The sequence below is a fragment of the Schistocerca gregaria genome, chromosome 1 (genome assembly GCF_023897955.1).
Source record: "Schistocerca gregaria isolate iqSchGreg1 chromosome 1, iqSchGreg1.2, whole genome shotgun sequence".
NCBI lineage: Eukaryota > Metazoa > Arthropoda > Insecta > Orthoptera > Acrididae > Schistocerca > Schistocerca gregaria.
In genome coordinates this window covers 531,438,578-531,464,615 of record NC_064920.1, presented here as the reverse complement: position 1 = coordinate 531,464,615, position 26,038 = coordinate 531,438,578, and the positions used below count along the sequence as shown (strand labels likewise).

Genomic DNA, 26,038 nt, shown 5'->3' with positions numbered 1-26,038 from the left:
TTCTGTGTGTGTGTTTGTGTGTTTTGTTCATGTGCCTGTCTGCCGGCGCTTTCCCGCTTGGTAAGTCTTGGAATCTTTATTTTTAATATATTTTTCCCATGTGGAAGTTTCTTTCTGTTTTATTTATATATATATATATATATATATATATATATATATATATATATATATATATATATATATTTTTCTCATCTCCTGAGAGCTTCTCCTTCTGTTAATTTTATGAAAATATGACTGTGGACTTCTGTTCCTCCATTTCGATTGTAGATGCAGGCAGCTGACTCCAGGAAACACCAGTGACTCCCAAATGATGCAAAATATGAAGGAATTTTTCTTGACTTGATTCTATTTCACTTTAATAAAAATGCTTAACACTGTTATTAAGTCTTCTCTTATTCAGAAACACATATGATACAAAAGACTCATAGCCCATCATACTCCAAGTAGTACAGCATAACAAAATTTCTACATACGATAGAGTCTGACAAAATCATATATAAATAACTGAATGAAAGTCTCTTCATTTGCCTGTGCCCCACCACATATTCACAATTAATGTCTTTGCCAATGCTTAACTTTAACATTAACTATACGGTATCCTGGGGCTCCTGCATCATTTACCTACACAACTCTCGCAAGGAACACAAAGCGAACAAGGTCTTGCAATTGTGAAATCCTGTGGCCAGCTGTCAGATACAGGGAAGGTAGGTAACACCCCCCTTCACCCATTTAGGAAAATTTGACCCAAGAATTCTGGGTCCAATAAATTATGGTACTATTTACAAAACTTTACTAATTTTACCCTTATACCTCACTCATGGTCTATGCTTTCTGGTGTAATTCATTTCAGAGTAATCTTGTGTGTAGGTTTACATTCTGCTTCCGTCATTCTACACCCCAGGAAAAGATAAACTGCACAAATGATTGCTAGTATTGCAGTTATGGTAGAGGCTGTTACACTAATGGTAATTGTACTTTGCTTCTGTTTACAATGAAACTCCTGTTTATATCTTAATACCTGATCCATGGCAACTTGCCCATTCTCCTCATCAATGAATTTATCTAAACTATGCAATACTGTAGTGTCTAGAGTATCACTTAGGAAAGAAATATTCTGACTAGGTAAAATGATAGTTGAATTCTCCAGCCAATACAACACTGGTTGATTGCTACTGATTACCGTAGTACCCATGATAGTTGCTGGCAGATGACAGTCTTCCCCCACTATGTCACAATTTGTTCCATTAACCAATAACCCACTAAGCTGTAATTTTATTTTCATCTTTTGTGAAAAACTTTGTTTTCATAACAGTTCATTGGCACCATTTGCAGGTTATACACAGAATAAATCCAATGATTTCCAACTCTTTGAAAATACATTTGTGGCTTCATAATAACCTTTTTACAATCTGGTGTATTCATGTTCCCAAAAAATAATTGTAATTCACATGACCGCTTGTCTGTCTGCACCACCCATGTATGACAAATAGTAATCATCTCACTTATACATTCATCAACATGTTTTACTGCCATAACTAAGGAAGTGTCTCTCTTGCTGTTCCGATACTAGTAATACTTCTTTTACAGAAAAATTAAACCATTTATCAATGGGACTCCATATTCATGAATGGTATAACAATGAAATCGTGAGTTAATACTAGTTAATGAAATTGTACATTGATAAACACCTGTGCTTTGTCAGAATAAACTTTTGCAATAGAAACATGAAAAAAGTAGCATAGTGGTTAGTTGTCTATGTGTAGTTTGATGGATAGCTTCCTGAATCCTTCTACATTTACCCTCACATCATTCAAGCTATTTTCTAGCTCTTGCATTAACCTAGCTTTATGTATCTTACTGTCCAGTGTCTTCAGAAGATTTTGCATGATATCCAAATCCTTATGCATGGTAATCATGGTATCATTATCATATTGCTGTGACTCAACTGTTACTCTGTGCATAGCCGTAGTTATATTTAGAAATTCCTGTTCCACACCAGAAATTTGTATTGTATGCCAATCCACTACTGTAGCTGTTTGTCTTTCCATGTCCTGCTTCTGATTTACAGTGCTATTCAAACTCAAAATATCATTGATATCTGCTATGCCCGACACAGTTTTCAACAGTTTATCTTCTGCATTTAACCATCCTCTCTTCCTTTGTACAAACAATACAGAATCATACAATGTATTTCATGTAACTGCTCCCTCATGTTATCATATGAAAACTTAAGTTCCATTTACTCGCTCTGAATATCCTTTAACCCTTTAGCTGCTCTGGACGTGTTAACGCGCACACCTTTGTACCTGTCCCTGTGTGCTCTGAATGTGTTTACGCACACCACCAGTCCTTCTACCTGATACTCTGAGTATGTCTATGCATAGACATGTTCAGAGTGCCAGGTAGAAGGACTGATGGTGCGTGTAAACATGTTCAGAGCACACAGGGACAGGTACAAAGGTGCACGTTTTAACACATCCAGAGCAGTTAAAGGGTTAACATATGATACCATTCTGCTTCGCCAAATATATTCAAAAACATCACCTGTAAATTTCTCACTTCATTCCTTAGCTTCTACATGTTAAAGGTCAATCTCAGTGACCATCAGTGATTCATGAGCACCACATCCATTTGTTGTGCAAACAAAATCCTGCTGTCCAATGGTTGATTGACAAATCCCTGGGCCCCTATGCTGATCATACCATCACACACAATACAAACCATGTTGGCAATATCTTTGCTATTACCTAAAGAACATAGTCTGCATACAAACTCTTCCTGTTCTGGAGAGAGAGAGAGAGAGAGAGAGAGAGAGAGAGAGAGAGAGAGAGAGAGAGAGAGAGAGAAAATCAAAAATACAGATACAATGCAAAACCTTACATAAACATAAACAAAGCAGAAATTCTAAAATTACACCTGCGTTTCATATCTATCCCCAGATCTATGATTACCCTTCCATTTTTTATGCAGTACGTCTCCCAGTACTTGAGGCAAAGTATCTACTGCTCCATGAAAGTGTTTAATTCTACCCACATGCACTACTGAATTTCATCCTGGTAACTGCAACTTCACATTTACAGGCAATGTTACTTCAGTCACTTGGTAAGGACCCTGAATCTTCGTTAAAAACTTCTTGGTCTTTCCCTTCAGAGCGATTGGGTTTACATGTAATACCCACTGACCTATTTGGTACTGTGGCAACTTCCTCCTACTCAGCCCTACTCTTGCTTAGTGTTCCAATGATTTTGTGTTGACCTTCCTGACTTTCTACCAAGCATCCCTTAGAGTTCTACCAAATACCTTGACATTTTTCCCATCTTTCCCTAATTTTGGTTGAATTTTATTGAATGGAGATGGCATTTTATGTCCGTACACAACCTCATAAGGGGATAATTCCGTCCCAGTATGTGTTTGTGCATTGTAAGCACAAATGACTAAATCTAGGTATATATCCCAGTCCAAATGCTGTGACATGACAATGTGACTCAGCACTTTCTGTATAGTCCTATGCACTCTTTCTGTATGACCATTTGTCTTCAGGTGAAATGGACTCATACACAATGTCCTAACTTTCAGTAAGCGACACAATTGCTTAATGAGATCAGACATGAAATAAGTCCCCTGGTCTGTGATAATTGTTTGCAGCACACTGAACTTAAGAATCCAATGATTCAGCATAGCGTTCACTACAGTAGTTGTTACCTGACTGACTCTTGTGAAGTGACCCTAAGATATCAGCTCCTATCATTTGAAATAGATTATCAGACTCTGGTAACCTTTGCATTTACACCTTCTGGTGACTCAAATCAGCACATTTTGCACACAGAATACAGTTCTTTACATACTGTTCCACAACAGCCTGTCTTGTTCTCCAACAGAACCTCTCTACTACCCTTCTGTCTGTTGTTCTTGTACCCCCTGTGATCTGACAGTATATGATCATGAGCTTACTATAGTACCTCTGTCCATAAAGCTGCTGGAACTACCACACTTACTCCACACTTAGTTGATCTACACAGTATGCCATCTTGAATGACAAACTATGGCTGTTTACAATATACTTGACACTCCTTATCCTTCACTTTTTCTCTCTTTAGATTTTTAAAATCAAATCTTGAAACCTGTATTGCTCCTATCTTCCTACTAAGCACATCAGCATTTGCATTTTTAACTCCTGGTTTGTATTTGACACTGTTTTCTCATTCAAAAATCTATACTCACACCAAAATCAATATTTCTGTGTTCCAACTGTTGATTTTTTAGGCACAAAGACCCTGCTGCTGGACTACGCACTGTTGCAATGTTGCAATGTTGATCTACAGACTGTTCTATTAAGGGCTGTAAATGCTTTGGCACTCGATACTGTTTCCTAAACACTTGTGAATGATTCTGTGTTGGTATCATGTGTTGTGTGACTGGTATGGCTGATAACACTCCCTGTGTATTGAACAAATCCTATACCTCACTAACAATGTTTCCTTCAATGATCTATACTCACCCTTCAGGTGCTTCACCTTCCCTTGCAATACAGACAAATTGACAGTTCATTCTGTTTCACTGGGAAAAACACATAATCCTCCTGTCCTCATCCTCATAAACTTCTAACGTGACTAAAAGCAACCCCTTTGAGAGAATAACTTTGTATTCCCCTAAATTATCCAGGTTTATTGGCACCATAACCTGGCCTCTAATGTCTCTTGTATGCGTAATACATCTACATACAAAGTACTGTTGCTCATCCAACACATTATTACTCACTAGTGGTTTACCAAATACACTACATCTTGCGGAACATCAATATGTGCTGGTACCCAGATTACTTTTCTTGTACCTGCTGGTACTCTGTCATGCAAATCAATCTTTAATGCATTTATACACAGTTTATCTGATGCTACCTTTGCAACAGGTGCATCTTGTGATACAGAAACATTTGCAACTGTAGTCCCTCAATTGAAATAGCTTACAATTTAGTTCAAGCATTCGTTGCCAGGGATCGATTCTAGCATGATGCCTAACCAGAAAAACTAACCCCAGTATCACAGCAACACCTTGTCCCACAATCAGCAGCACCTCCATTTGTTCACGAAACCTTACATTTCTATCTTAAACCTGAGCCGTATTGTCTCAATAGCATCTACTGCATTGCCACCCACTGCACGCAATGTATACCTTGGTTCCTGTAGTCTGCTCTTATCTACGAGATCCAGACTCACTACTGATATATATGCCCCTGAGTCCTCAAAAACTCACACTGTTTCCCGTTTATCCAAGCCACTAAAGAACAATCTGTCTGCGTGTGATTTACCTGCACTTCTCTTTACTGGGAATGCTTCCCAATGGTCAGAAGACTCCTGTTGCCATTTAACAGTTTCTTTTACCCTTTACAGTCATTCTGCTTCCTCAACCAACACTCACATGCTTTATGCCCAAACTATTGACAGTTAAAACATTGTAGTTGATGACACTGAGTTTTTACATGACCCTTCCGCCCACAGAGGTGGCATACTTTATTTGACATAAACAGTTCCTGCTCATTTCGAGGCTTAGTAGCACTACTACCTCTTGCATATGCTTAGCTATTCTCAATACCCGAGATACATTGTGTGGATTCTCCATCATTATTCTGCATGAAAATTCTGGAGAAATCCACCTTAGGAACACATCTGGTGCCCTGTCCTCCACTTCTTTCAGTAATACCGTGTCCACAACTGGTTTGCCAGTCAACTCATAAGTTTGCTCGCTCAACTTCCATATTCTATCAAAAAATGCTTCCACTGTCTCATTTGACATCTGCCTGAAATTACTAAATTTTTCACCGTTCACTATTCTGTTTTCTGCACAGATGCCGTAATCTGCCTGCCAATTCTGTAAACATAGTAACCTTACCCAAAACCTCATGGTACATAATGTACACCTTAGCCTCACCCAACAAGCGCAATTTGGCCATCTGCAGTGATGTCTGCTCAGACCAGTTGCACAAGCTAACAATGGATAACACATCCTGTACAAAAATAGTCACATCCTCCGATGGTTTGCCAGGAAAAGTGGGAATAAGGCCAGCGGCTGTAGGATCTATGGATGGTAATGGAACTGGTAGTACTGCTTTAGACATATCAGACCCCCAACTGTATCAAATCAACCATTAAATTACACAGTTCTTGAGCCTCTGCTCATTCTGCTCCTGTGATAACTTAACCTGCTGCATTAGAGTAGAAATTGTATCTGCGGTAGAAGCTGCTCGCATTTGCACCATATTTGTGCAATTTCCTTCTCAAAATAAGCTCTACTTGCTATAGATGACCACACAAAACATATAAAAAATTGCTTATTACTCCATCTCATGTCAACTAACAACACTTATTGCAGTCCTTTTTTGCATGACCGTAATTCCCACATGTGGAACAGATGACAGGAACATATCTATCACAAGGCACACTATGACCAGACAGGTTACACATTTTACACAATACTGGTACTAAGCACACTTCCCTACAGTTCTCCTTAAACTCAGACATGTTAGCTGGTTCACTGTTTCACCAAAGATACTATCAAGTGGCTGCATCCTAATCTGACATAATCAAAACTAAAACAAATATTTGTTTGAGTAAGAAATTTCTTCAGCAACTCACCCCACAACTGCTACTACTGCTGCATGGCTCTGGTAAAATACCCTCATACAGGCTCATGATGCCGGTGTGGTAGGCATAATAAGAAACACTTCTGACACCACTTTTGCAGATGGTGGCTACTGGGAGGTGTGGCAGATGGCTTGCGTATCAGGAGGCACTCTCCCAGTTCACCACTTGCCGGTCCCTTAGGGAAGAGGAGATAGCTGTAACCTGTGCTTGCCGGTGGGCACAGTCAAAGAAGAGTGATTTTAACCATTTATTTCTGCAGATACATCTCTCCTTCAACAATGCTATGGCGGTCTTCTGCACTGCTTGTCTGGGTATGCCGTGAGTGCCCAGCAGCTAATCAGGAAGTGAATGCTGTGTCTCCACCCATCACCCTCAAAGAAGAGGCATGTGTATTTGTGGCTTACGTATGGTGGCCAACCCTGGCCTGCCATGCAGGTAGATGCCGTGGCTCTGCTGAAGTGTTAGGAACACTGGTGTCCTGGCCCAAATCAACACAGAAGACCCCCAGACCTTCCCATCTGCTTTGGAAGCCGTCAGCAGTGCCAAACTTATGACTGGTGCTTACAGAGAGGAACACATCTCTTTGGCAGCTGTTGGTAGGGTTGAGTAGGAGCAGGAAATCTACAACAGACTTATATCCAATGTTAATAACATGTCAGGGAATCGAGTACATGCATCCTGTACACCATCAATCCTCCTGACCAACTCCCTTCTGAACTCAAATGCTGGAGTATTTATAGTGTGAAATATCGGCTGGTGTTCACTCAATGTCACTTCTAATGACCACAAAGGCTTCTCTAATATGAATATGTCAACAATTCATATAATGCCCTGATTGCTTAACACATTTTTTATACCAACAGACTGGTCCATAGCAATATTCAGTACTCCTTCTTGCATTAATGATGTGGCTTCTTACTTCACGTAACAAGGTGATGTGATACTTCTCAGTCGCATTGCTTTATGAAGCTCCTGCTGATGATAGCTACCCAGTTCGCACAAAGCACTGATGTCCTGCTTTCCACCTGACCTGCTAACATGATGAAATGCTATCATTTCCTCGCTTGTTGACACTCCTGCAAGGAGGTCTTGCAATTATGAAATTCTGCAACCAGTTGCCTGATACAGGGTTGGTATGTAAGAGCACATAATGACAGATCTTGATGACGGCTGCTGATGATGCACAGGTTGGTTCATCTACTACAATGGCGTTGGCATAAACACGTCTAACTCCATATTGTGCTGGTTCGCTGGATGTGATCCAGGTGAGGATTCAGGATGGTCAAGTGGAGAGGTGGTGGTGAGGACCTGTGTGACAACCAAGCATCAATGAGACAGCATTAAATTAACATCCATTTATTGTTGAGAATTTTACTGTGATTCATTCTCCTCCTCAGTATGAGCTGGTAGCAGCCATGCTGCATCCACATCCCAGGAATGCACTAATTGGCATGTCAGTGCTGTCAAGGAATCTACAGTCATAGTCTCTGGTGCTGCCCGCAGTCAGTTCCATGGCCATATGCAGAGCAAAGTGGTGGTCTGCATGTTCCGACAGCCTAGCATGAGTGTCAACATCTGCCAGCGCTTCAGTGCTCTCATTGTTCATAGTTAAGCTTGGGTTTGCCCTAGAAAACTGATGATGGTTGCCATTATGGGAAGAAGATGGGATGCGAGTCCCAACAGTGATGTGGAGGAGAGCCTTAAGGACAATCCCGGCATATGGCTGGTAAAGCCTTACATGCACTGCCCAAGTCAAATAAGCTTGTAGTCTGACAGATTCGTTTTTCACACAAGGAAGATCTGCTCAGTCGTCATCTTCAGTCAGGTACCATTGTGACTGGCAGGAATGGCTGCTTGTAGTCTTCAAGTGCCCCCTGCCCCCTCCCCATCCCCTCCCCCACCGTGTCCCCCATAGCCTGGTGGCTGTGACTCACAGAAGTAGACTCCAAAATGGCTGGCAGTACTTTAATGTTTCTGGCAGATTAAAACTGTGTGCCAGGCTGTGGCTAAGCCATGTCTCCACAATATCCTTTCTTCCAGGAATGCTAGTTCTGCAAGGTTCTCAGGAGAGCTTCTGTGAAGTTTGGAAGGTAGGAGACAAGGTACTGTTGGAATTAAAGGTGTGAGGATGGGGCGTGATTTGTGCTTGGGTAGCTCTACATCTACGTCTACATCCTTACTCCGCAAGCCACCTGACGGTGTGTGGCGGAGGGTACCCTGAGTACCTCTATCGGTTCTCCCTTCTATTCCAGTTTCGTATTGTTCGTGGAAAGAAGGATTGTCGGTATGCTTCTGTGTGGGTTCTAATCCCTCTGATTTTATCCTCATGGTCTCTTCGCGAGATATACGTAGGAGGGAGCAATATATGGCTTGACTCTTCGGTGAAGGTATGTTCTCGAAACTTTAACAAAAGCCCGTACCGAGCTACTGAGCGTCTCTCCTGCAGAGTCTTCCACTGGAGTTTATCTATCATCTCCGTAACGCTTTCGCGATTACTTAATGATTCTGTAACGAAGTGCACTGCTCTCCGTTGGATCTTCTCTATCTCTTCTATCAACCCTATCTAGTACGGATCCCACACGGTTGAGCAGTATTCAAGCAGTGGGTGAACAAGTGTACTGTAACCTACTTCCTTTGTTTTCGGATTGCATTTCCTTAGGATTCTTCCAATGAATCTCAGTCTGGCATTTGCTTTACTGACGATCAACTTTATATGATCATTCGATTTTAAATCACTCCGAATGCGTACTCCCAGATAATTTATGGAATTAACTGCTTCCAGTTGCTGACCTGCTATTTTGTAGCTAAATGATAAGGGATCTATCTTTCTATGTATTCGCAGCACATTACACTTGTCTACATTGAGATTCAATTGCCATTCCCTGCACCATGCGTCAATTCGCTGCAGATCCTCCTGCATTTCAGTACAATTTTTCATTGTTGCAACATCTCGATACACCACAGCATCATCTGCAAAAAGCCTCAGTGAACTTCCAATGTCATCCACCAGGTCATTTAGGTTGGTAGAGCACTTGTCTGCAAAAGGCAAAGGTCCCAAGTTCAAGTCTCGGTCCGGCACACAGATTTAATCTGCCAGTAAGTTTAAAATTCTCTGTATTTATAGAATGTTGCTGATCAAAAAGGCTGTTTTTGTAGTAGGGAAATGACCTCTACATATCACAGGATATTGCTGGTTCAAATTTTAGTTCATGAAATATTCCTGGAGAGTTCCACTGACACATCTTATTCTCCACCACTGAGGATATTGCTGATAGTAGCAACAGTCAAGTTATCTGGCTTTCCTGGCAAAAAAACTTCAAGCTTATACACTACACTGTGCTGAATGTCACTTGTAATGTCTGTGAGGCTGTATTTGACACCCTCAACAGTTTATGCAAAGCCAATCTAATAGATACTAATTCTTTAATGCTACTAGTATGTAATGCAAAGTTGCTATGGATGTATACCAGAGCATTTTAACAAATTTTCCTTACTGTTAATTCTTCAATAATCTGTCTGTGGTACTGTTATTGAAACATGGTGTTCAGTTTGTGCTAGGAATGTACACAACAACCATATTGGCGCATGTGTCATGGAACAATTCATTTGTAAAGTTTGGAGTCCTTGCACCTGCATGAAAAACATTTGATTCTTCTATGGTTAAACTGCTTTGTTATCTGTTTGCACATCACTTTTGTTGAAATCAGGGCTTCACAGACCACCCACTTCACTTATTGCACACCTGACATAAATCAATACAACGAATTGGTTGTGAAAGCATCATCCATTGTAACCCAAGATCTTAATTTATGGGCAACAGAAAGATCATGAACACATACAGCTGTGAACTTGTGTGAAGTGCAATTTGGCTAATGTTTCCTGGTGCACACACTTCACAATTCTGACACGGTAAAAGTAATTAGTAGTCAGAACATTTTGGGCTGCTTGTTTATGTTTACCCCTTGCCAATCTTGGCAGCACACAAAGCCCTTTTGAAACCCATTAATGTCTACTAAAGTGCTGCAAACATTATGATTATTGTACCTGTTTTTCTTCAGTGAACTGAAATTCTGAATTTTAGAAGATTAAGCAGAAGCACCTCTTTCATAATCCAACTCAAGCGAGTCCATCATAATCCAACTCAAAGTGCAATTTAGTATGTTATATTGCACTGAAATGTAATTTTAAGTGTTAATTTACTTCCCATCTTCATCTTTTATAGTAAGTCTGATTTGGACATTTTTGTAAGTGTGTGCAGAAAACAAGTAATTATAGTGAAAAATATAAAAACATGCAATGATAAATAGAAATATATCAACACTGGCAACATAATTCATGAACATTTACAGTTTTTACATGTACAGGAATAAAGAAAAAGAATACATAATTACATAAAAATCTGGGCTCTGCTCTTGACCTATATTCACAGCTTCAATCCTAGTACCTCTCCGGTATTTTCCAAACTTCACAGAAGCTCTCATGCATATCTTGTTGGATTAACACTCCCAGAAGAAAGAATATGCAAAAGTTTCAAACAGTGCACACTCTGCTGCAGAGAGAAAGATACATTCAGGAAAATAGTGTTTTTCCGGTTTTACAATTCTGTTGATGCCTCCTATCACATAAATAAATCCATGTATCCCAACTTTCAAGTTTGGTTAAAGATTTTCAAAATAATTGATGACTAAAGATATTCTTTATATTCATCAATTTTGAACTTCCACTTGGTGCAGTATACAAAAAGTCTTACTTAGAACAGTGGAAACAAATGCTATTAGTACGCAAATTGAAAATTATATTTATACAAAGGCAGATAGCACAATGCCTTTATAGAAATGACTTTTGCCATTTGTGGAATAGAAATTTAAAGAATGTCATAAAGTTAAGAATGAAGTGCTACTTTCTGGAGAACTGTATAGTAAAGGAATCAAGAGAGTGTGCATGGAGTGAGACTGAATAAGATATAAGGACAAGCTACTCTGAACTACCCACTTTTGCTTTAAAAACTCAAAATTTTAATTACTGCTCCAAAGAAAATTTTTGAAGTATACTGTAGTTTCTCTCATCAACTTTTTTGGTTATTGACCCTAATTGGTTTATCCATTTCCAATCTTGCCATCTATCTCCTCTTATGCCTCTTTCTTCAGTTCTTCCTCTAAATGTAGAAGTAGGAAGTGAGATATCAGCTTTTTAAATTTCTGTATATTAAATCTATTATTCTGTTGCAAACTTTTATTTCAGGAAGTTATATTTAATCATTTATATCCATGGAGTTTTGCAGTTTGTTTTGGGTTCTCAGTGCAAAGTGTGGTTTTACTGTTGTCAGATGAAACTCCACATGTAATTTGTGAGTAAAAATGCTCAAATGGGAATTTATAAAAATGCTCAAATGGGAATTTAACAGAGAATTATAGAAGAAATTATGCATTCAGATGTTCAGCATTAATATTAGTTTTATTGAAGGTGTTCTCAGCACATGATGGAGGGGAGAAAATCGCAGCAGTGATATTAATAATGTTTTATTATTTGTTTATTCATACTTTGCTTCAGCTTTAGTGATAAAGATGCTTTGTACTTTTTTATGGTCACTGACTGCACATTAGTTAATTCACAGTTGAAATTCACAGGCCGCTCACTGTCATTTTCACTGGATAAAATAAGAAAATCCCATGCTGAAACCATGAAAGAAGTACTTGCAAATATATGTACTTTAATCCAAGAGAGGGATTCGTTGAAAGAGAGCAGCACAGAAAACTACAAAGAACAGCTTACAAAACTTGAGGATGAGAAAAATGCCATAATTGACAGACTTAAGAAAGAAATTCTCAAAGCCAAAAATGCACAGGTATTGTATGGTGATTATTCTACTCTGTCATTTAATAAACTGTAAATAGGGTGTAAAGAATATCTTATTAAATGTTTCACAGGGTTGATGGTTTGTTGAAATGTAGAACTAGGCCAATTATTCTGGATGAAGAACTCTATGTTATATTGAATACGCCTCGAGGAAGAACAATGAAAGGGATACTGCTGAAAACATTCGTAAATGTCTCATCAGATCATGTTGGTACCTTACGAACCTATACAAAAGTGTTGTTGTTACAAGACAGTCATTGCATTAGTAATTCTGCTGTCTCATTTCATGAAAATATAGCAAAAAACAGGCTAGAATAACATAGACATATGTTTTATGGCACATTTTAACAATTTATAGCTAGACAAACAGAATGACTAAGCAAAATAAGTTTTTTTTGTTGTTGGAATAACTATTGCTTGGTTATAGGTCCTAAGTATATGAATTGGCAAGACCTTCTAGCATTCACCTTTGCAAATATCTTTTTGGTATGAACAAATTTTAAGGTGAGGTACTGGTGGAAGTAAAGATGTGAGGACGGGGCGTGAGTTGTGCTTGGGTATCTCAGTTGGTAGAGCACTTGCCCACGAAAGGCAAAGGTCCCGAGTGCGGCACATAGTTTTAATCTGCCAGGAAGTTTCAAATTTTAATTCTATCCTTCTAACCCAGTGTATCTAAATTTGGACAAATTGAGTAGCAGTAGCAGGATTAATTGTACTTAGTTACATGATGTTGAAGTTTTGATGATGATCTTCCAGGCCACTGCTTCTTGTTCTTGTTCTTCTTCTTCTTGTGAAAACTTATAAAAATAAGTTCTTGTAGCAGGATTATGTTTGACATTTGCCTTTAAATAAATAGTCTTGGGCATGATGTCATTTTTTCCCAGATGATTTAATTCCAGATTCTGGTATATCTTGACAACTGATTAGAACATTCACATGTATTAGTGGTCATTGAAAGCACCTGTTTGTACAAATCAATTCAAGTCACATTTCTATCAAGTTTAGTTTGCGAACTACAACCCTTCAAAGTTTTAGTAGTGGATACCACACAGTGTGCGAAATACATGATTGTGTGGTAATGGATGTTCAGGAGACAGAATGTTGATTTAAATGAGGTGTTCAAATGTGTATCCATGTTCATGAATGCACAATGCATTGTGTCTTCTAAAGGATCTGCAGATGAGATGTAAAATCATAGCATCCCATCCCTTAGTAAAACCTCCAGGTTCAGGCTGGAGTTGTTATTCTGCTTTTAGTTTACATGCTTTTGAGACAGGTAAATACCATTACAAAACAAGAAAAATATGAAAAACACAGGTTAAGAATAACACTTACATTCAGTATTGGTAGTTATTTATAGATTGTGATGTTCTATATTGTCCTGACAATGGTAGACTTAATTTGATTATGGTGTGTTTTTGACAGTGATTGTCAAACAGGTGTTTTGCAGTTCTGTGTTTTTATATGAATAGTTTACATCTGTTTTATGTTCCATATCAGTATTTACAAATAATAAAAGTAATTTTGGTATGAACAGTTTTGTGCATCAACCATGCTTTTGAATTAAAAATGATGATGCAATTTTCGTATTTCAAATTTTGTTATTTTCTGTTTGGAATAAAACTGACAAAAACTAGGAAGTATTCCATTATCTCTGTCTCCTAAGTTTTCAGGTGTGATACAAAGTTCCAAAAAGTAATTTAATTAATAATTTAACATTATTGCACTATTTTTAAGTTTTGCCTTTGGTTTGTTATTGGAATTAAAGTATCTGTTTCTGTGGTGTTAATACTCAGAGGTTTGTTTAGACATTAACACTCAGAGGTTTGTTTACATGTAACATGCATTTTGCCTTTTCAGAATTTATTTTTAGTTGGTAATTGTGTAGTTGCAAATTTGGTTGTAAGCCAACAACGAAGATAATTTTCTATAAAATCTGTATTATGTTTCTTGTATATAGAACTTATAGATCACCTACAGATGTAATCAGTTGAAACATTGTATCAACAGTTAGAACAGATTAACTGGTATGACCTGTATCTCCTAAAGACCATAAAGATGAACTAAAAAGGTTTAATGAATATAGTAATGTTATAACCTTCGTGTCTGCAGAACATCAACACCAATGGTAATGAGGTCATTAGACTGGCGGGAGGCAGCTACAGAATAGGTTCTTTTGCCAGCCTCGGTACAAAGATGGTGAATCATCACTGTCCAGTAGCCTGCTCCATTTCACCAGGCATCAGGCTTACAGGTGCTTATCTGATCTGAAGTCACTGGCATTGATTATTTTCCTCAGAGCCGAATCCAAATTGCTCTTATAAGCCACCCACATGTCTTAAAGCCATTTTCCATCTGCATAAGGAAACAAATTATGGCACTAAGTATGGACCAGCTTTTATTTCTTTCCCAGGGCAGAGCTGACTGACATGTAGGATGTTCAGAAGACACACCATTCTTTTCACTCTTCTGAAATACAAGAGGGAGACTACCAGATTTCACTTCAAAGTTCAATTACAAGCTACTTTTCCATATGAGTTGAAGAGGGGATCAACATTGGCTGCTCAATTGCTTGGCTGATCATGTCCTCAAGAGACATTTAGCATGGATGGTAACATGTGTAATGCAGAGATACATGTAATCTTGAGAAAAGTGGATAGTATGAGATATATTCAAGCCATTAAATTACCCATCTGCTACAATTCCTTAAGTGCACTAGACAACATCTAGTGCATATACTCAGCAGAGAAACCTTTCCAATCAATTCAGAATATCCTGTTCCCTTTCCTAAAAGATTTAAAGTAGGAAGTAAAATTCTGCTGGGTAGTGGGTGCATGGGAGTTTATGGGAACTAACGTGCCCTACAGCAGTGAAGGAGGTCTGTGTGTTACTTTCAGAGGCAAATTATAAAGTTTCTCTACATACTGTAACTTATCTTTTGAATAACAGAAACATTAATCATTGGGAGAAATGGTTGGAAGTGAGGCAAAATACATTCATATTAGCCATGTTATTGGTTGAGACCTTCAGTGAGCATGTTGCTTTTAACTATTACTTCAAACAAATTCTTATATTAATTCTTTAGTGGCTAGACAGATTTTAATTGACTGATGATTGTCAGTAGTCTTGCATATAAAAGAAAAAAGAAACAGTATACAAGTAGATCTATAACAACATTACATTAATAAACTAAGTAAATACTTAGCTACGCTGTATAAAATTTAAAAAGGCTAGCTCCAGTGACTCCTCTGGTTGGAACCTCATGGAAACATTGAGTTGGCCAAGAAGTATTTATGATATCACTTTTAAATTTTATGTAGTGTAGTTAGATATTTACTTAGTTTAGTAATGTAAAGTCATGATATGTTTACTTATGTTTTCTTATTTTTATTATATTATTATATATATGACTCGGCAAGCATTTGAACAGCTGTCGACACTGGTGTGTGCATTACAAAATTGACATGAGCAAAAGCTAGCAATAAATCTCTCATGAGAAAGAACAGGCTATGGTATGTAAAAGCAAACACCTGGCTGTAGCAAAACTCCTCCCATCCACCAAAGCAAAAATAAAGTGTCAGATATTTAAGAAATGTTTCTTTTTTGTTCCAATTTTTGATAAGAGTGTTTGAAGGAACACTTTACCTTGTTCTTCAAATTGATGAATCTGTCTTCTAGTTAGTGTGTCTTTAGACCTTTTTAGAACTTTTCATATGTATTTATTCTTTAGAATTTTTATTAGTTTGACCAATTTACTGTTATTTTAAGACATCATTGGTTGCCCTGAACCAAAACAACTGCCAAAAAAATGATACATCCTGAATGTCTCCCTGTCATGCATCTGGATGGACTGGCCATTTGTAGAGCAAATTTTTGTGAGTTCCATGCTGTCACCATCAGATTACTCCTGTTGACTGATGTTGTGAGCCAGAGGAAGTAATATATACAGTGTTTCAGTAAAAGTGTTTGCATCTGTACTTACCAAGTAATAGGTGATGGGAAAATCTATTGTAGTAGGTCAACATGGGGAACATTAAACCTTATGCAGAGTTATGAACATAGTTTATTGTGTTATTTTCAAAAGAGTTACAGCAAATAAATACAATTTTTAAAAGTAACAATTTTTTCTACAATGCACTGGAATCATTGAAACTAGCTGTATAAAAATCATTTTAAATCACATTCCTATAACGCTTAGTTTCAGAGCTACAACACTTCAAAGTTTCAGGGTCAGATACCACATGCTGTACATAATACATGTCATCTGTGCAGTGATGGACGTTCAGGTGGTGTAGAAGTATGAAACTGGAATTTGGATGCAGTAATTACATGTCTGTTCTTTGAAACTGATATACAATATTTTATTCAATATAAACTCCATTGCTATTTATACATTTCTCCCACCTCTCCAGCAGGCTGTGAAAACCACACCAAAAAACCAATTCTTCTTTTGAAGTGAACCAGTCAGTGAGTGATATTTCGATGGAGAAATGACTTTCTTTTGTATCTGGTGAGTAGCATTTCACAAGTAGTCTTTTGATTTGTTTGCTGTCTTTCATTCAGTTCATGTAGAACCCATTTTCCCCTCTTTCTACACGTTTCCCATAGCTTTCATTCAAAGAAAACTGGTTTTCTGCATCAGATTCAATTGTTCCATGAGTTTTGTTGGGTTTGAGCATCATCTTCATCCAATAAGACCTGCAATTCATTGTGTTGGAACTTTTTTGATGTTTTCCCATGCTTGTCATTTCTCATTCGAAATCATCACTTTTGAATGTTTTGAACCACTTGAAATACTGTGTCTTCCAAAGAGCACGTTTGCTGAAAGCTTTGACAAACATTCGATGTGATTCTGCAGCAGTTTTTTTCAAATGAACACAGAAAATTGATGCTCTCTGCAAATCATTGTTCATAAGCACAAAACTTGACATGTTTACAGCTTTGAAACAGATACCCGTGTATGGAACTTGGGTTGCGGTGTGTTGACATTCATCGTCAGCCATTGCAGGAAGCAGATGGCACAGCATACATGATCTCATGAGCCCTACACTGACAGTTATCACCATCATAGGGCAATTCTGGTTTCATACTTCTACACCTGGTAAATGAGGTATTCCTGAGTAAAAAATGCAATGCACCTTCTAAAAGATCTACAGACGAAATGTAGTGTCACCGGTGTCATGGAGTGACATGCTTCTATGATGCACCATTTTAGATTGTCTGCAGTTGTGGGCTCAGTGCATAAAAAGGATTCTTTAGATATCCCTCAAGAATAAATCTACTGATGTTAAATCGAGTGACCATGCAAGCCATTCATGAAGATGAAGGCGCCCCAGCCATCTTCCAGGAAACCTGTTGTCTGGTTCTTCCACAGAATGGGATGGGTGACCACTGTGCTGTGTCCACTTATGGGCTGCAGTGTCTAGATACATATGTTCAAGGAGAGCACTCAAACAGTTGACTACAAACACCCGATACATCTCACCTGACAGAGTACCTGTGAAGTAGTGTGGACTAATGATTTTGTCCAAAAGTATTCCACACTGTTCATTAATATACCTCCGATGTTGATGTTGAACAGGTTGTTCCCACTGAGAACTGTCTGCAGCCCAATAGTGAATGTTATGATGGTTCACTACACCTTAAGTTGTGAACGTGGAACATAACTCTTTGTAAGGAGTCCAGAGTGAAATTATGCATGGCCTATTCACAGAAAGTAACTTCCTGATTGAAATTGTTCCCATGCAGCTCCTGGGTCAGTGACAGGCAATACGGGTGAAACCTGTGACTGTGTACTACATGCCTCACAGACATAAGGCTGATACCAGCAACTGCACCAATGCCTCATAAACTGACATGAAGATCATGTTGTATTGCAGCTGAAACAGTCACCTCCATCTTCTCAGTCTTTGCTGGTATTTGTCTGTTATTGCTGTCTGTTTCATGAAGTTGTTGTTCAGCATGTTAGAACTAATGGCTGCTGGAGTTCCTCTGTTAATATATTTCACAACATCTGCTGTGGGTGCTTCAATGGCATCATGTTGGTATTCTCTGATCATCAACAACATCTCAACATACACATTATACATGTATTCCATCTTTGTCTGATATCAGTAACCATAGCACACTGAACCCCATTTGTCTGTGTGGTTTGTCCTGTCACATATATGGCCTTGTACAGTGACAATCGGCACTCTTAACAGCACATCGAGGGAATTTGCCACTCTGTGACACCAGCAACGTTACGTATTGTCCACGACACCTCTAGAAGGTGCTATGCATTATGTACAGCAAGTAGCATCCAACCCTGAAGCCTTGAAGGGTTGTTGCTTGCAAAATAAATGTGATAGAAATCTGATTTAAAATGATTTGTACACAACTGGTTTAAATGATTCCAGTGCATGGTAGAAATAACTATTGTTCCATTTAAAAAATTGTATGACTTTGCTGTAACTCTTTGGAAAATAACAAAATAAACTCTATTCATAGTTCTGCAGAAAGTGTAACATTTCTTATGTTGACTAGCCTCAATAAATTTTTCCATCACCTATTAGTTTGTAAGTTATAGAGCCAAAGACTTTTATTGAAATACCCTGTACATACCCAACGCTTCCCAGTCCATGGTAATTCGGATTGTCCTTATTCAGTGTTCCACTTTTGTCTTGCTCAGTGTTCTGCCTCCACTGCATCTGGAACAGCTTCAGTGCCCAGTTCTATGCTTAGCCAAGTTAAAATCAATTTTTGTTGTTGACTAGGTTGATTTTTAGCTGGATTTCACAGTTTCTTTGAGTACACAGCTCCAAAACAAGGATGTTTTTTTAAAACAGTTTTTTCTCCATATCTCAGTGGTTGGTGTGTGATATTGCCCACTCGTCTCGTATAGGGTGCCTAAAGGATGCTGCAGTCTTGGAATGCTATACAACAATTCAAGCAAATAACATTAGTAGTTTTATTTCAATAAAGCAGATTGACAACACTTAACTTTGAAATAACTATGGTGTCACGAGCAATGGGTGACATGCAACATAAATCCAAGTCATTTGCTATAGACAATGTCCAAACAAGCAATGGATATAGAACACTAATAACTGTTCTTGTAGCACTCTCTGCTGTGCTGTGGTAATACTCTGCAAATACTGTCCACTAATGTCCGGCCGAGGCTGGCAGGAGTGGGGCTTATATTCAGTTCTTGCAGAGGTCACTCCTGTCATGGCATGATCCTTGTCAGTGGGCTATTGGCTGATATTGCATCACCACCTTCTCTGGTCTTGCATTCTTCCTCTTCATTCCAGTTCTTGTGGTTATGCCAGAACATTGTATACAAGATTGTTAATTTTGCCTAAACCTTCAGAAAAGAGGTATAGGTATTCTTTTAGGAAGCTATCCTAGCTACACTGTCTTTTGCATTGAATGCAGACACTGACAACACATTGTCCTGAATGTTAAAGCCAAACAAATCAAAAGAATCAAGACCAAATATGTTCTCACACTTGCATGATTGTAGCACTGTAAAAGTCACTGTTCACGTATGGCAGGTGAAGTACATGTTCTGAGAACAGGAGTGTCTTTCCATTATAGCCATCAGTTGCTTGCTAGTTTTAGAAGGGCATGGAGAGCCTAACAGTTCATATGTGTGACAATTTAGCAATGTGACAGTGGCGCCTCTGTCCAACTGAAATTTCTCATGTCTCCTACAAATAAATAAAAGACCAAAAAGTTTGTTTGACTGGCTTGTCACCGAAGAAATGGCATGCTTGCTAGTTTTGCTAATGCCTGTTGCAGACTTGGAATATACTGCATTATTGACATGGGCCTTGTGACGAGAGTTTTGTGAATGGGCTGAATTCTGGTTTTTGTTCCATTTTAAACATACAGATTGCACATGTCCTTTCCTGCCAGAAGCATAACACTGAGCTTGACAGGGTGGGCAGTCCTTGGATTTGTGTAGGGCAAGGCTTAATTCTGTTCACCTGTGTAGCCAACTTGTTAGCGAACTGTGTATGTGGCGTGAAAAGTTGTTTACTTGGTGTGGCTAGTGCAAGCCACTGATGGGCAATGGGGCGATCTCAAGCAAGGGATTCAACCCGACAAATAGCTGACTGCTCAAATGTATGAGTTGACAAGACACTGGAATTGTGCTGATCTAATATTTGCACTACCTGCTGAAATGATAGATTGGACTGTTTCAAAATTTGTTCTCCAAGTCTGGCATCAGGTACATTGTACATGATAACATCACACAACATAATATCTTAATATAAAGCACTGCAAGCACATTTGAATTTGCATTTCCTTGTCATACCTTGCAAATCTGTTGTGATAAGTTTGTTCTAAGTTTTTTTTCAATTAATGAATTGATACCTAGCTGCTACCACATTCTCTTGTTGGTCATAATATAGTTAGTTAGCGAAGCAGTAACCTGGTCATAAGGAAAAAGTTTTTGAATTTTTTATTTATTTATTTCGTGTTCTGGTGATCCATGTTGTGAATACATCACAGGATATGGAACGTGTCAGTTTTACAAACTTTTTATGGTATTTTGTAAGTATTGCTATTATTCATATTAAAATTATATGGCTTAGATTAACATTACAAATTAAAATCACAAAAAAATAAATGTTACAAAGTTAAGTATTACAGACTCTATACACGTACATACAGAAAATATACTACTGAAAACTTAAGATGTTTACAAGTAATAGATATACAGGATCACAAATGAAGAGTGGGAAATGTATCTGAGACTTATCCGTACAGGTACTAGGGTACTATTCATCATGGTTCAGGGAATCTTCTATAGTATAAAATGACCCTTGCAATAGGAACTGCCTTAAGCTTTTCTTAAACGAGAACTCATAATCTACTAAACACTTAATTTGTGAAGGGAGGGCACTAAAAATCTTACAACCACTGAAGTGGACCCCCTTCTGTACCTTACTCAGGTTTGCATGCTCATAGTGTATATCATATTTTCTTGTAGTATCACGATTATGATAAACACTATTAGGTTTGAAGAGGGGCTTTTTTTCCCTTATGAAACACATCAAGGAGAATATATATTGTGCAATGGATGTGAAGATTTGAAGTTCTTTAAAAAGATTTTTGAATGTGGCTCTAGGGTGGGCTCCACTCATGATTCTTATGGCTCTTTTCTGTGCAGATAGCAGTTTCCTAGTAAATGGCTGATTTCCCCAGAATATGATTCCATATGCCATAATGGCATGAAAATAACCATAATAAGCTGATTTACTGGTTTCCGTATTTCTGTAAGAGCGGATAATGCATAAAGCATAAGTTGCCGAATTCGGCCTTTTGCAGAGATCCAAGATGTGGTTTGACCAGTTTAGTTAGCTATCTACATGTAAGCCAAGGTACTTTGTACTATTGACCTTAGCTATCTGCATGTCACCTAGTTTTTGTTCTTGTTCATCTTCTTTAGAGACTGTCTGAAACTGGACATAGTACTTTTATTTGGTTTATGGTGAGGAACTGTCCATCATGATCAGATAGGCCATTTGTAGCATTTTTTACACTTAAATTATTATATGCATCCTTATCTATAAATATATTATCTATTAATGTACTAGAACTGGCTGTTACACTAGTTGGACTGTTTACCACTGACACTAAATTGTAAGAGCACATCAGGTGTTCAAGATCTGTTCTATTCAGTTTTCTGTTAAAAAGTCCACATTAAAGTCACCCATTACAATGACTGATTTAGTTTTTCTAGACAGGCAGGACAAGAGTGATTCAATATTTCCCATAAAAACGTTCAGATATCCAGCAGGTGCCCTGTAAATTGACAGCACAATAACTGTTGCACTGTCTGTTGTTATCTCAATACCACACACCTCAAAGTGCTGTTCCACACAATATTTGCTTGTATCTAGAGATTTATACACTACATTATTCCTAATAAATATTGCGACACCACCCTTTCTCATAGTAGATCTACAATAGTGGGCAGCTAAACAAAAGTTTTCAATCTGTAACATGTTGATTCCGTTTGTGATATGATGTTCAGAGAAACACAATATATCAGGTTCACTTCCACACTCTTCATCACTTAGGTGAATTAGCAGTTGGTCTATTTTATTTTTCAGACCTCTTATATTTTGATGAAATACAGACAAAGTTTGAGACTTGCTCACCTTTACATTTGTATATTTGTTTGTGGTTTTTTTTCTCAGTAGACTAGTTAGTTCTGCTTGTGGCACTGGAGTCCCATGTTTAATACACGAGAGAGATGTTTCACATGATTTTGACTGTTTTTCTCTCGTGTCACTCAACATAAAAAACGCTGAGTTACCTTTCTGTTTCATGTAGGACGAGCTGCTGCTTCCACTGTGTGTGGTTCAGCTGCTAGTTCTCGTACTGAAGGCACTGCTATTTCAGATGATGATGCTGTTTCATTTGATGATGATGTCAGTTCAACACAATGGGATAGGTGGTTTGGCCACAAAAAGTTTTTGCAATTAAACATGCTACACTCATTCGCATTTTCAGTATGTTTTACGCTGTATTTGTCTTTGGGTACAATGTTTTCCTCACTGATGTTTGGTTCTCTATAACTGAGTGGTATTATGGGCCCACTTAGTGCTTTTTCTTTCATTACAGTCTCTAATATGAAATTTGTGATTTCTCTCCTCCCAAGATTGTTTAGGTGAAACCCGTTTCATGTATAAAACTTTCTGTGAAATTCGCTTGCTTTAATTATTGTAATATTTGCGAATTTTGAGCACAGTTTGTAGATCTGCGAATTTACGCTGGTTACTTCTGTGTTTACACATGACCAGTTTGGAAGATCATGACTGAAAGGCACATCCACTAAAAACACTTTCTTCGATACAATGCACGGTAATTTGGCTTTTAAAGTTTTTATTAGATGTTGGCTGTTGTTGCAAGCAACATTGTTTGTTCCTGTTGCAATTACCACAATGTCAGAGGTGCAAGTTTTGGGGGTGTTTTGGTTAACGTTTTTGAGTATGAAACTTGCATTGGCTTGAGGGTAAAAATAGCCTAAACATTAAATCTGAGCGTTTTCATTTAAAAGTTTAGATAAATTGCGTCCTTGGCTGTCACCTAAGATAACAGCCTTGAGCTTTTGGCCATACGATTTTTGTTTTTCATCAGATTTTGTGTTTACTTCCGCTTTGTTTTGGGAAGTACTAATAAGTATCTTTGGGTTTGTGGGCGGTGGTTGCGACATTTTTGGTTGAATATTAGTTTTAGATGACAATAGACATGGTTGCACTTCACCGTTTGGGGTGGTACACATATTTTTCCTGGAATTCTTATCTGCAGGACTAGAATCATGGTCCTGGTTTACAGTAACATGCTTGTTATTACTGGGATTCCTAGCCATACGTGGATAACACGAACACAATACACTGTCTTTGCGGCGATCACTTTCTTTCGGGCAGTTTCTTCTCTACTTGTACACATTTTTCCATGTGGTCTTCGTTTTCCAAATGTGTTGCAGCCAGATCTTGTTTCAGTACACTAATTTCCTTCTTCTGTGCCGCCAAAATAACTTCGAGATTGCTTACTTCTAAGCACTCAGCAGATAATTTTCCTGTCACTATTTTGTGATTCTTCAGGAGTTCTTCGTGCTTACAACACAATGCAGCTAGTTCTTCTTTCACTGTATTGAATTCCTTTTCCTGTAGTGTTAGGGAGTCCTTTAATTTATTTTCTGCTAGACGCTCAACACACGTTCGGCATTGCCAATGAGGCAGAACGCTTCACTTCCTACCATGGATAAGAGATAGGGAAGTTTCACAGTACCTACAATATTATGGGCTAGTAGGTGTGCCTCTGATTGGTGTAACCACTTGAGTCATTCTTCTTGTTAACAAAACTCTCAGAAAGTTCATATAGCAGAAGTAGTAGGTGGTGCTTGTTCTGTTGGGTGTGCAGCATTGGGTAGTAGCTCCTGCACCATGTTGAGGAGTGCCGAAACCTGTTGCATATGGAACTGAAACATCTGCATTAGCTGTGTGGCATCTAACGCTTGCCGGCTTTGGTGCCTGATCAGGGGGCGGGACAGTTGGGGTGGTCATATTGGAAAACACAAATGCAACAAACAGACAAAAATATGTACAAAGAAATTTGCTGCAATACCCACCTGAAAACACAATTTAGCAAAAATTACAAGAAACTGTTAAAGCAATAAGGATCCCTGCAAAGTAAAGACAAGAGAGAATTAAGGCTCCAGTACAAAAAACAGAAACGAGAATGCAGTGGCCGCCAGACACAGAGTTCAGTTGGAAGTCCTTGTCACCAAATGTGTGTGGCCTATTCCACTTATCTCGTATAGGGTACCTAAAGGATACTGCATTCTTGGAATACTGTGCAACAATTCAAGCAAATAACATTAGTAGTTTTATTTAAATAAAGCCGATTGAAAATACTTAGCTTTGAAATAACAATGGCGGCGCAAGCGATGAGTGACCTGCAACATAAATCCTAATTGTTTGCTATAGACAATGTCGAAACAAGCAGTGGGTATGAAACACTAATAACTGTTCTTATAGTGCTCTCTGCAAGGCCGTGCTAATACTCTGTGAATACTGTCCATTAATGTCTGGCTGAAGCTGGCAGGAGTGGTGCTTATATTCATTTCTTGCAGAGGTCACTCTTCTTGTGGCGTGGTCCTTGTTAATTGGCTATAGGCTGACATCGCCTCACTGCCTTCTCTGGTTCAAATGGCTCTGAGCACTATGGGACTCAACATCTGTTGTCATAAGTCCCCTAGAACTTAGAACTACTTAAACCTAACTAACCTAAGGACATCACACACATCCATGCCCGAGGCAGGATTCGAACCTGCGACCGTAGCGGTCGCGCGGTTCTGGACTGAGCACCTAGAACCGCTAGACCACCACAGCTGGCCCTTCTCTGGTCTTGCATTCTCCCTCTTCATTCCAGTGCTTCTTGTAATGCCAGAACAGTTGGTGTGTGTATAGGCAATGTTAAGCAGTTGTTGATTTTGTTGGTTGTTGGTCTTCAGTGTGCCATTTATGTTAAATGCAAGTTTCTTTAATGATGTGAATGGTTTGTCTGACATATCTATTTTCACAACCATACAGTAACTTTTGTGGCATATTCCTGGATTCCAGAGTCCCAGATTATCTTTTACTCACCACAGAAGGAATTTAATCTTGGCTGGCAGGCAGTACACCTGTTTGATATTGTTTTGGTATAAAATTCTACCAATGAGACAGTCATCAAAGTTTGACTGGCTGAAACAAAGACAACAAAAAGAAGATACAAGAGCAGCCATAGTAAGTCTTATGGGAAACCCATCAAAGATGCTTGTTGTTCACTATTAAGAAAGGTTTAAACTGTACTGCAGCAATAGCAACTTTATCTCCTGCAGGATTCAACAGTAGGGTTGAACAAATTGTCTCTAGCTTACAGCTGATGTGGCTGAAGAGCTACATCAGAGGAAAAGCTACGCTCTTGCCATCTCTCTGTCATTAAGATATGACATCTTCAGACCAGAAAGAGTTGTGATGTATTCTTCACATGAAGATGAT

General features: G+C 38.4%; 1 protein-coding gene across 6 annotated transcripts in view; it reads left to right on the top strand.

Annotated features, from left to right (window-relative positions):
* LOC126355145 (cingulin-like) overlaps positions 1-26,038 on the top strand; it is a 507,535-nt gene that overhangs the window by 197,362 nt on the left and 284,135 nt on the right. For all 6 annotated transcript variants that reach the window (XM_050005361.1, XM_050005344.1, XM_050005351.1 and 3 more), the window contains one exon: positions 12,266-12,483. In XM_050005361.1, the coding sequence (XP_049861318.1) occupies positions 12,266-12,483 (218 nt within the window). The remainder of the gene's footprint in view (positions 1-12,265; positions 12,484-26,038) is intronic.